Genomic DNA, 12,364 nt, shown 5'->3' on the forward strand with positions numbered 1-12,364 from the left:
AGCTACCCCTGTATTGTCTGCTCTGACTGGCAGCAGCTCTCCAAAGTCTCTGGCAGAGGTCTTTTCCATCACCTGCCAACTGACCCTTCTAACTGGAGCTGCCTAGGATTGGACTCTGGGCCTTTCTTATGCATAGCATGTCATTAAGCCATGATCCATTGTTTTGGATAAAGGACAAAAGTTTCTTTCACACACACACACACACACACACACACACACACACACACACACATATATATATATATATATATATATATATATATATATATATATATTACTAATTTTCACAATAAACAATCATTACATTAAAAAGAAAAAAACACAAAATAAAACAATTAAAATATCTATATACACTCTTAATATTGATCCATATTTTGGGATTCCTTGAATCCCACTTCCTTCCCTGATTCCTTTCTATTATTTTAATTTATGCATGTCAACAACAAAAAATCTTTATGTCTAATTGCTTCCTTATTTAAACATTAACCATAACATTACAAATGTTTTTTAAAATAATAATAATAATCCTGCTAATGTATTGACTTCCTTACATTGCTTTTGTATATAGGTAATAAACATTTCCCATTCTTTTGTATATTTGTTGTCGTCTTGATTTCTCAATTTCCCAGTTAATTTAGCCATTTCCACATATTCCATTAACTTAATTTGCCAATCTTCTTTAATATGGACTTCTAAGGACAAAATTTTCAGTTAAGAACACAGGCAATAGCTGGCAGCCAAAACCAGAACTTTGGAAAATGTGTGGATAATACATGTGACTGAGCACCACTATTGCAATTGGGGGAGGGGTACTTTTATGGGTTTTATGGCTCAGACAGCATAGAAATTTCACTGCTATGAGTGGTTAGCTCACTGCACTATCCAGACACACTACCCAAGAGGCTGTATTTTCTGTGACAAGTTATACAGTATATATATATTGTGCACAGGATGGTGGGCAGAGGATGTGGAGCATAACATATTGTTCTCTAGATGGGAAAAACTTTGGAAGTGAAGTTGGAACTTCACCACCTGTAATGTGATCAGAGAGAACTTGTTAAAAATGTTTTGTAGGTGGCATATAACCCCACACATGCTCTCCAAGATGTATAAAGTGTGCATAGTACCAGCTGGAGATGTAAAGAAGTTGGTGATCTGTTTCACATCTGGTGGAAATGTAAAAAAAATAAACTATTTGGGGATGAAATCTATTTAGAATTTGAAACAATATTAGCATTTAACTTTCACAAATCACCAAAAGTGTTCTTACTAGGAATCACAACTCCAGATATACCTAATAAATCACAGAATTTTTTTCTATACGGCACCAATGCAGCAAGATTCTTAGTGGCATCCTATTGGAAGAGTGACAAAATACCTAATAAAAAAGAATGGCTTCTTAAAATTGTAGAATATATTGAGTTGGCTTTTCTATCAGAAAAAAATAAAATAAAATCCGAGAAATAAATTTCTTGAAGAGTGGAATAGTTTTCTGTTATTTAAAAAAGAGGCCCAACCTCAACATGGTTCATGCATTGGATTAACTCTTGTTGTACAAATTTGAGAAAATAGTGATAAAATGAATTGTTAGATTATGATTAGCTACAAAATAACATGTGTTAATCTTATGTTTTTTATTTGTTAAATCAAAGGAGAGTTGGATAGGGAAGTCAATGCTTATATATACAGTAATTAAGTTCCTTTTGTTTATATTATTATTTAATAGTAAGGTCATAATAAAATTGTATGAATATGTTATTTTTGTAAACTAATATTGTGACTTTTCTTCTGTATACAATTATGTATTAGAACATATTATCTATTTGTGTAATAATGTTTAAATGATGTAAAGATGTATTTGTTAAAATTGAATAAAAAGATGTGTGTGTGTGTGTGTGTGTTGTGTGTGTATAATTCTCTTCATTTGTTTTGTGAGAAAAAGTCTGTTTCCACCTTTCAGCGTTTTTAGCCAATGAATGAAGCCATAGCAAGGATGAACGTTTAGAAAAGTAGTTCTAGCCAATCAGACAAAGAATATCACAGTGAAACACCCATTATCAAGACACTCCTTTGGATGTAACTGGCTTGAAGAAAAATCCATAATGATGCCCTTCAGAGGTCTCTTGTCGAAGGCTTGATATGGATTCACATTCTTATATTCAGTGAGTTTATGATGCAGATGGAATTTGAATCAAGGCATCCTTCTATGGAAGACTACTAGCAGCCATCTAGATCCCTTACCCACACAGTACATGCTGGAATGAGTCCTCTTTTCCATTCTCTGAATGTGCTAGTCTCCAACCCAATCAGTGTATCAGGAAAGTAACCCACAATGCTGAGCAAGTGAGAAAAATCAAGTGCTTCACTCGTTTCTCAATCAGAGATGAGATGTTGTTCCACCCACTTCCTGCCTTCCTGGGCATGTGGGATGGAGGATGATAGCATAGATGAAATATATTTCAGTCCCATCTGTTCCATGTTGTCAGCCTACCAAATGTTTGGCTGGAGGTCCCTTCCTACACACTCGGGAGTCGTATTTTCAGTGCTCAACAGCAAGTAAAGATTGGGGAATCCTGCTTTTCTGAAGGTGACACCTCAAAAGATAGGGAACCCCCTATCCCCAAGTGGAAGCTGCAGTTCAGCTGTTGAAACAAATGTAGTAATAAGGAGTTATTAGACCATTTTTATTCTGCTACAGCATGTGCATGTTCACCAATTATTTCTACCTCAAGAACAGGTGTGGATCAATCAGATTCAATAAGCAATGCTTTTGCTTCCACTTCTTGATTTACTAGGAATATTCCTGGAGGCAGAATTGTGTGTTCATGAGGAATGAAGGCTTATTATTATTATTATTATTATTATTATTATTATTAATTTGGCCTACACCAGGCCCTACACAGAGGATTGTATTTAACAGAGTGCTAAGGCTAAGATTAAGCCAGCCCACCTTACACAATGGAACTTTCTTCCCATCTCCTGCCTCCTCCTCCTGACACCCTAATTCCTCCAACCCTCCAGAGCAGATTTGGGGACGGTGCACTGGCTTCCACCAACACAACAATCTAGTTGAATATGGTCCATAATGAGTAAAATCCATTTGCACAGACTAGGCCTTAGTAATATAATTAACTGGATGCCCGCAATACATTGGTGGGAATGCTTGAAATCTGCTGCATGGTGCTCTGGTATTTCTGAACATTCTACCATGGGGAGGGCAAAAGGACACATACACACACATTTATTTATTTCCATTTATGAACCACTTCCTGTACTGTAATGTAAAACATCTCAAAGTGATATAACAGTATAAAAAGGTTGACTACTCCTGATTTAGACAGATGGACCTTCCATCTCTCTGCTACTTTTTAAATTTACCTATTCCTTTCCCAAATCTTGCAACTTTCTGTTTCTCACCAGTGTTCAAGAGGAAGCGATGAATATTCTCACCAATGCACTCGCAGACACCTGGATCATTAGAAAGCCTTTATAACACGAGCAATTTGCACTGGGTGGACAATCAGGAAAAAAAGCGGCCATAAGATGGGGGTATGTGGATTTGCTCCTTTTGAAAAAACGGCAAAGCAGGGCCAAACTACCCACAAAGTTAAATGTGCATTTGCATCTAAGGTGAAAGGGTTTGTTTGTTTGTTTGTTTGTTTGTTTGTAAGATACAAATTGCCCTGGTTGAGTGTCAGAGTGGGCCTAGGCAGGTGCACACAGAGAGGTGTGTGGGAGAGTGCACTCTTGTGTAAGAAGCCATGCAGTGGTGGTTTGCTGCCTACACGGTGTAGTAAATGGCTCTCTCCATGCGGAGAGCTCTTGTGTCTCAAGGCCAGTGTATGATTCCACACAAAAGGTGAAGGGGAGGGGATCAAGGGCAGGGGAGAGGCCCTAATTAGAATCAGTAGCTGTGGGCAGCTCCCCCCCCCACAGCCTTTAATTTGACCAGCAAGCTCTGTATATGTTACTGCAGGGATATATGAGTCCAAAAGCAGCACATTCTTCAAGGTCAAACAGAGAAGGAAACACTTCCTGCCATGTATATTCCACCCACCCTGACATCCGGATCTCTCTTTCTTCCCTGGTTGTCCCTTTTCTTTTCTTTTTCCTTTTGAAGTCCTGCCTCCTCCTCTCCAATCACTCTTTTAGCTACAGTCCCTTCCCACAGGCCTCCTGCTCCCAGGCCACTTGCCTACAAATACTTGCAGGTGGTTCCAATGCAAACACAGGAGAGGGCTGTGCTGGCATGGGGTTGACATGTACTATTGACATTCAGCCTCCCATTGTCATCCTTTTCTGCCTGCGACCTGAGCTGTGGAGCAGGGAGCAGTAGCAGGGGGAGGGGAGCAGAAAAGCGGTTATAGAAAAGGGCAGAGCCCAAAGACAGTGGGGAGAGGTCCCCCTCCACAAATATACCATCCCCATGCACTGCTCTTCCTGCTCAGCTCTCAAGGACTCTGCAGGCATAATGGGAGAACAGGGAATGTGGAGAAGAAAAGTTCCACCATGGAGAAAGCATTCTTCCTTGGTCCCTGGGACCATACCCTTGGGTGCTTTCCCAAGGTTCCCAGCTGCCACCTCTGAGGACTGCATGGGAGCAATGGCCCAACAATCCATGGGTCATAGATTTTGTAGAGTTGGAAGGGACCTCGAAGGTCATTAGTCCAGCCCCCTGCAATGCAGGAATCTTTTGTCCAACGTGGGACTAGAACCCATTCCCCTGAGAGCCTCATTCCCCACCGACAGAGCTATCCCATAGATTCTGTCCAGCAAAGGGCATAGCTGTACATTTGGGGATGCGAGTGGTGAATATGTGGAATCTCCTGCAGCACTGGGGTGGGGTGGGGTGAGTCCTGGGACTACCTGACCTTTCGGATGAAGCAATCTGGCTGAGCGGGCAACGACTTTCCGCAATGAGGAAGCTGGCTGCCGCCATGAAGCCGCGCTAGTGGGGACGTTGACCCAGGGAAGGGCATTCCCCGGGCAGAAAGCTGCAGGGATGACGTTGCAAGCAGGTGGAGAAGCCCCGCCTCCAGCGGGCACCAGCGGCGAACGAGGGACAAGCAAGGCGGGTAGGGCGCGCGCGCGCACCTCTTGGGGAAAGGGGCTCCAGGATCGGGGCCTCCTCCCAGCCCTTCTCCACCCCGAGATCGGAGCAGGCGAAGCCGTTGGTCACCATTCCCAGCCGCCGCTTCGGGCAGAACAAGGCGCTTCATCCGTATGCCTGGCGCGCACCTTTGACCGGGACCTGACGCGGGTCTTTCCACATTCCTTTTTCGAGCAGGAAAAAAAAAAAGAAAAAAACCCCATATTGTGAATCATGGTATCGACGCAATACGCTGAGAGATCTGCACGGTTTTCAGCCTGCCCCATTTTCACTGCCTGGAAGGGGGGGATCCCCTAGGCTGGTTTATTTTTTTAAGGCAAGACCTTTCCCCTCGTCCCCTGCTTCTTTCCTGACCCTCCCCTGGCTGAGCTCAGGTGAGGCGCGCGCCTCTGCCGCTCGCTGCTTCTCCGCGGGACGGGCTGGACGCTTTCCCCGCTTCCAGCAGGCTCCTCGCCCTCCGCCTTCGTCCACCTGCCCACCGAGACCAACCCGCCCGCCGCTGCGCCTCAGCTGCCCGGAGAATGCGGCTGCCCTGCTCCCGCCTGCCTAGCTCTCTCTCTCCCTCTCCCTTCCTCCCCATGCAGGTGGAGCCTCTCTCCTCTCACTGCTTCTGCCGCCGCGCGAAGCAGGTGCCTGCCCGGAGGGAGGGGTACGCAAGGGAGCTGGAAGAGCCGCCGTCGCCGACAACTAGCCCGGCTCCCGCCATCTCCTGCGGCTCGCGCACTTGTCCTCTCCTCCGCCCCTCCGAAGCCCCACGCCCTCGCTGGCAAAGGCGGCGCTCTCATTGGCTACCGGCATTTGGGTGGGCGGCGCTCGCCCCAGGAGTTGGGCAATATATCCCGCACGAATGGGAGGGGACAGAGCTAATTTTTCTCCTTGGAAGAGCCAGGTTTCGTTCTTTCTGCTTCCCTACCCACCCCCCAGCTTGCGCTCTGGTTCACTCTCCCTCCACCCCGCCCCCAGGCCACCTCCTGCACCGCTTTGCCCGGCTGCCGGCAGCAGGTCTCTCTCTTTCTCTCTCCGGGCACGGATTACTCGACACGCGCGCTCGTCCGCCCGCCAGCGCCAGCGCAACCTTGTCTGGGTGGGACGCCCCGTCCGGCACACAAAGACCTTCCTTTCGTCCCCGCGTCGCCTGGAGAGCGCGAGCGCCCTGCCGGCGGGAATTTCGCGGAGGGGACGCTCCGAAGAAAAGGCTGCGGTCTCTGAAGGGGGACCGGACTGCATAACTCCTGGTCGACAAGCCGCGCCGACCTTCGCTCATGGCTCGCGGGAAGAAGGAAGGCGATGGCAACTGGAAGAAATTCATCTGGAACTCGGAGAAGAAAGAGTTCCTAGGGAGGACCGGGGGCAGTTGGTGTGAGTACCTTTTTCCTCCATATATGCTTTCTCTCTTTTTTGCCCTCTCGGCTCCCGTCTTTCCAAACACCCCCGAGGCGGTCTTGCAGGCGAGCCGCGCGGGAAGGAAGAGCGGTAGTGCGCGCTCGTGTGTGTGTAGACAGTGGGCGGCAGGTGGAAGCTCCCCTGTTCGTGCCCTGCCTGGAAATGCTTTTCCACGCGACGAAATTGCCGCTCGCTCGTTGCGATCCGAGGCAGGCGGCTCGGAGAAGGTGCGTGAAACCTTCCCGGTCGCTTTCCTTGCCGGACAAGGCTGGCTTCTTCACCCCAAGCCTCCCCTGCTGGGCAGCTTCCGACGACCTCTTGGTCGGAGTGTCCAGGAGGGAAGCGACCCACTCTGCAGCGCTAGGGCTGCCTCGGATCGTGCGCGGTGCCAGGCTCGTGCCTTTCCCTGCAATGTGTGACTCGTTGCTCTGTGTTTTTTGCTGGGGTGTGGTGTGGTTTTGGCGTGTGTGGAAAGAAGGGTCTCATTCATTTCGTGCCTCCTCGCTATTTTGGAAGGTGCACCCGGGCTTACTAAGGCTAGCCGGCTCGCTTGCTTTTCCGAGGCGCTACCGTCTAGACAGGAGGAGAGAGATTGGGGTGGGGTGGGGAATCCCCGGCTGCTCCCCCCCCCCGCGATGACTTGGGTCGCTCCGAAGCAGCCTGTTGCCTCTGCGCTAGAGGAAAAAGCCGCTTGCTTCTCCTTTGCTCCTTGCTTTGCTTTCCCCGCCTGCAAAGGTCGTGCTGAAGGGCACTTGATGTAGTCAGCCAAGCCTGAGTCGTGATTGCGGGCAGGGTGGAGGGGGTGGGGGCGACGGAGAGAAGGGGGAGCCCGACACACACCCCTCTTACTCCTCCCCACCCGCCATGCTCCTCATCAGGAGAGCAGCCACTGCAGCTCCCTTCATTGCCCACTCAGGAAGGAGGAAAGGACGCACTCACTAGGGTGGTAGTGGTGCCTTGTGCGTGTTTGCATTATCTGCCTCTCTAAAATGGCCACGATGAGATGTGATAGCTCGTGGGAACGGAAAAGAGAGAGAGTTAGGGTTGCCTTCCAGACTCTGCCCAACCCCAAAAGGGTTAATAATGCATCACAGCTCAAGGTTAGTCAAGGTGACACCTTCCCAAGCAAAGAGGTAGTGGAAGGCTGGGTTGGGATCCCTGGGGGGGGGGATGGGGTGCCACCACCACCACCAAGGACAACCACCAAACCACCTTTGGCATCTTGCTTGGAAGCCGGATTTCATCCTTTTGTCATGCACACCTTTATTTAGGGGAGGCCTGCTTGAGCTGCCTGGCAGGGGAGATAAAGAGAAAAGGTCAGGTGGAAAAGCAAAGGGAGCTTTAGGAATATTAAAGTCCTTGAAGGCTGTTTCCTAGCAACTAAACCCAACTTGAATGAGACTGAGGTTCAGGGCCCATTTAAAAAATAAATAAAAAGTCAAACCTTAATTTTTTTCATTGCTACCCTTCACGCACACAAACCTACACACACACACACACACACACACTTTTGCTTCCTGGTCCAGGGCTGAGGCCCTTTCCCCAGTTGACCACCTTGGCTCTGCATTGCACAAGCCGGCTCAAATGCAAAGGACACTGAAGGTTTTCAGGCAAACACACAGTTTCTCCTCCATTTGCTTACACCTCCGAAAGGTGCCTGAGCATCGAACTGTTCCCACTGCTTTTCCTTCTTTCAATATGACACTTCATAATGCTCCATGTTGCTGTTGACTGTATCCTAACCTGCTTTGTGGAGAGGGTAGCATTTATTTTGAACAGGCTCCTTTGATGACAGACAATAAGCGCTTAACACAACCCCCTCCCTTTGTTGTTAGCAGATAGAAAAGTGTATAGCAATACCCATAGGGGTAGCATGGAGCATGCCCAGAGCTTTTTGGCATTGGAAGCATTTAGATCTGTCTGCCCTTGAAGGGGGGAGGGGAGGGTGCCCTTGAATCTCCTCCTCCCTCTGCTGAGGTTTCCGCAGGTGATCTTGAGTGTCTCTGTAGATCCATCCATCAGAGGAGTTTCCGTCTTATCTAGAACTTTCCATTCCCTTCTAAAACTCTCTGTGCAAATTTAGAAACATCTCTGATTACTAAGGCCAAAACAGCAAATGGATCCAAGGAAAGGGGGAGCAGAAAGATTGTTTGTAATGAATAAGAATGGATTTATTTAAGAGGACCTGACGTTATAAATAGCTTCTTTTTTAAAGATGGCAGGGGGGGAGAGAGAAAAGGTTATGGTGTTATTTTTGAAATGATTCACGTATTGGTATAGGAACTTTTTTGTAGTCACGCATGAGTTTCTGCCAGCTGCTGCTGCTGCCAGACTTGCACTGTCTCCAGCCAGTCAATGTCCTGTTGGAAATGTCACACATCCGGAGCTTCCCGGTTCAAATCCTTGGCCAGAGTCTGCATAGAAGGCATATGCAAAAGGGGATTCTTGGCCAACAATGGGAGAGGAGCTGGAATCCACAGAGAGATTGAGCTACAAAATGGGTGTCCAGACAAAATCCTGTCTTCAGAGATTCTGTTGCTTAGAATCCCTTAGAAGCAAAGATGCCTGGTTGCTGGAAGGGCCAGTAAAATGTCCCTGATTTCTTCTTTCCGAACAGCTAGACCAGCTGAGGCTATTACCTATGTCTTGGGAAATAAGCTGTTTTGTTTCTTTTATAGCCCATGCACTTTCTTCATATAGTAGATGCCTTCCATAGCACACAGTAGGCTGTGTTCTTTGATGTGGTTGGTTTTTGTTAACACCCTGGTCAGAAATCTGACTTAAAACACCTGACTCCTCACTCTTTGAAACACTTTGATTTTATAATAATAATAATAATAGTACAGCACCTTGCTGTAAACGGACATACTCTTTGGCTTGTTACAACAGCACCTCCTATGACTGTACTCTGGAAAAAATGTCCAAATCTCTCTGACGTCACAGCTATTTGCCTACTGCTGCCTGGTTACCAAAGAGTGTGTTAGCCCCAAGTGTGAAAAAAAAAGTACTGCTGCTGGTCTCCATGTCTAATTTCCCTCAAAGGAAAACGAAAACAACCCCTATTTGATTAGGGTTTCCTCTTTCACCGGCAACTTTTCTGTATTGGTGTTAACTCCTTTATGGTCCCTCCACATAGGTCTTATCTGCACCATACTATTAAAGGGCTATTTTAGCACTTTAGATAGAAAATATTTTCCCCCATCCGAAGAATATTGGGAAGTGTAGTTTGTTAAGGGTGCTGAGTGACAGTTGTTAGCAGACCCCTGTCCCCCTGAAAGAAATAAAATTATGAGAGCTCCCAGGAAAGAGGGATTGACTGTTAAACCAGAATTGTAGCTCCGTGCGGAGAATAGGGTCTCATAACAACTCTCAGCACCCCTTTAGAATCATAGAATCTTAGAGCTGGAAGGGACCCCAAGGGTCTCGTCCAACCCTCTGCAATGCAGGAATCTCAGCTAAAGTATCCATGACTGGTGGCCACCCAACCTCTCTTGTCTAAAAACCTCCAAGGAAGGAGAGTCCACCTCGCATGGGAGACTGTTTCACTGCTGAGCAGCTCCTACTGTCAGAAAGCTTTTTCCCTTAAGAAGCTGCAGTTCCCAGGATTCTTTGGGAGAAGCAGTGACTGTTTAAAGTGGCATAATACTGCTTTAAATGTTTAGTGCAGATGGGGCCTCCAATATTTTATTTATTTATTTCATTTATTTCTCAACTTTTTATCCAACATGCATGGTTCTCCCTCTCTTTTAATCCCCACAACAACCCATTGAGGTAGGTTAGGCTGAGAAGCATTGACTGGCCCAAGGTCACCCAGTAAGTGGGGATTTGAACCGTGGTCTTCTAGGTCCTAGCCTGACACTTTAACCACTACACCCATTTGTACTCTTGCACTGGGTCTCTTAAGTACTAACATGTTTGCTGCTGTGGACTTCTTAGTACAGTGGTACCTCTGGTTACGAACTTAATTCGTGTTGGAGGTCTGTTCTTAACCCGTGTATCTGAAGAAGTGTGCATGCACATGAAAGCTCATACCATAATGAAAACTTAGTTGGTCTTTAAGGTGCTACTGAAGGAATTTTTTTATTTTGCTTCTACTCAGACCAACACGGCTACCTACCTGTTCTTAACCTGAAACTGTTCTTAACCTGAGGTACCACTTCAGCTAATGGGGCCTCCCGCTGCCACCGCACCGCCGGGGAACAATTTCTGTTCTCATCCTGAGGTAAAGTTCTTAACCCGAGGTACTACTTCTGGGTTAGCGGAGTCTGTAACCCAAAGTGTTTGTAACCCGAGGTGTTTGTAACCCGAGGTACCACTGTACAAAAAACTAGGACATGAGTTGGCATCTTCACCATGTGATGCCTAGCACAGCATGTTATAGAGCTAATCCCTCTAAAGTTGTTGTTGTTGTTTAGTCGCTTAGTCATGTCCGACTCTTCGTGACCCCATGGACCAGAGCACGCCAGGCACCCCTGTCTTCCACTGCCTCCCGCAGTTTGGTCAGACTCATGTTGGTGGCTTCAAGAGCACTGTCCAGCCATCTCGTCCTCTGTCGTCCCCTTCTCCTTGTGCCCTCTAAAGTAGCAACTGATAAAACCAGATTTCAGTATGCGCACAATTATTGGGAACAACCCCAGTAATAAAGTTTTATGTCCCCCTTTGCCTTCTCTAAACCACAACAAAAACCCTTTAATTGCATACAGTATGTAATTTGCATATGAATCTAGCTGATTACAACTCGAAGTACAGTCAAATGTGTGACTTTTACAAGATGCTTTTACACTACATAAAAGCAAGCTAAAAGTTGTCTGGGGCGCATAGGATCACAGGGCCACAGTTCAAATAAATGCTGGGCAAAAGACGTTTCTTGATGTGTTCATAGAGGTGGAAGGGACCCCGCGGGTCAGCTAGTCCAACCCCCTGCAATGCAGGAATATGCAGGTGGCTGGTATGGGGATTGAACCCACAACCGTGGTGTTATCGGTGCCATGCTCTAACCATCTGAGCTACAGGGAATTGAATTTTCATGCATCTTCAGATATGGATGTGACTCCCCCAAACTGGGTCACAGTCACAAGCACATTTACTTGGTGGTGAAGGCTCATTTACACTGGTGCAAGAGTTTCTACCGGTAGCTGCCTCCCTGTGCCTCACTAAGAGCTCTCTGCCATTGCATGTAGCCCATGTATTTCTGTGCTCATATGAACCTAGCCCACATACAGGTGAAACTCGGAAAATTAGAATATCGTCGAAAAGTGCATTTATTTCAGTAATGCAACTTTTTTTTTCTTTTAATTTTTACAATTGCTTTCTTTTGGAAATTCCACAGTAATTAAACAAATAGTTACAATAATATAAAAATAAACATCGCTATTACATTTCATTAATTACATTTCATTTATAATTGACCCGCCTAACGATAAATAATTACAATTACAACAAATAAAGCCTTGACATATCTTGCTTTGCATATCATGCATCTATCTCATATATTGGTTTCACCTTTTAAGTTGCATTACTGAATAAATGCACTTTTTGACGATATTCTAATTTTCCGAGTTTCACCTGTAATCCACAGTAGCTCTTTCCTATTCTGATGGGTCCCATGTAAAGGCCCTGCAGAATCATGTCTGTACGTTCTTGACCACATGTTGGGGTTGGGCAGGTATGATAGGTCCCAGGTTCACTCCATGACCCACTATGTTTAGAGCCTATTATAGTGAGACGCACAATAAAATTCTGCAGTGGATCCTCCTTTCTTAAAGGAATGCTCCGGTTTGAATTTCCAACTAGTCAGTTTCTCTAAGTAGGGCATTCCACTCTCTTCCTCCTCTCCATACAACAATGGGCAGAAAGCAGCAGGTATTAATT

General features: G+C 46.3%; 1 protein-coding gene and 1 long non-coding RNA gene across 2 annotated transcripts in view; one reads left to right on the forward strand and one right to left on the reverse strand.

Annotated features, from left to right (window-relative positions):
- Positions 1 to 1,615: 1,615 nt before the first annotated feature.
- Positions 1,616 to 5,840, reverse strand: LOC148685997 (uncharacterized). The gene is made up of 3 exons (XR_015949789.1): positions 5,716 to 5,840; positions 5,095 to 5,274; positions 1,616 to 2,642 (listed from the first exon to the last, which is right to left on the reverse strand). It is a non-coding gene; the product is annotated as an uncharacterized LOC148685997 (long non-coding RNA).
- Positions 5,841 to 5,966: 126 nt separating this feature from the next.
- The window catches only part of ATP1B1 (ATPase Na+/K+ transporting subunit beta 1), a 30,422-nt gene continuing 24,024 nt past the window's right edge, over positions 5,967 to 12,364 (forward strand). The window contains exon 1 of the mRNA XM_035114434.3: positions 5,967 to 6,469. Coding sequence (XP_034970325.1) covers positions 6,373 to 6,469 — 97 coding nt within the window. The 5' untranslated portion in view covers positions 5,967 to 6,372. The remainder of the gene's footprint in view (positions 6,470 to 12,364) is intronic.

The sequence above is a fragment of the Zootoca vivipara genome, chromosome 4, assembly GCF_965207765.1.
Source record: "Zootoca vivipara chromosome 4, rZooViv2.hap1.1, whole genome shotgun sequence".
NCBI lineage: Eukaryota > Metazoa > Chordata > Lepidosauria > Squamata > Lacertidae > Zootoca > Zootoca vivipara.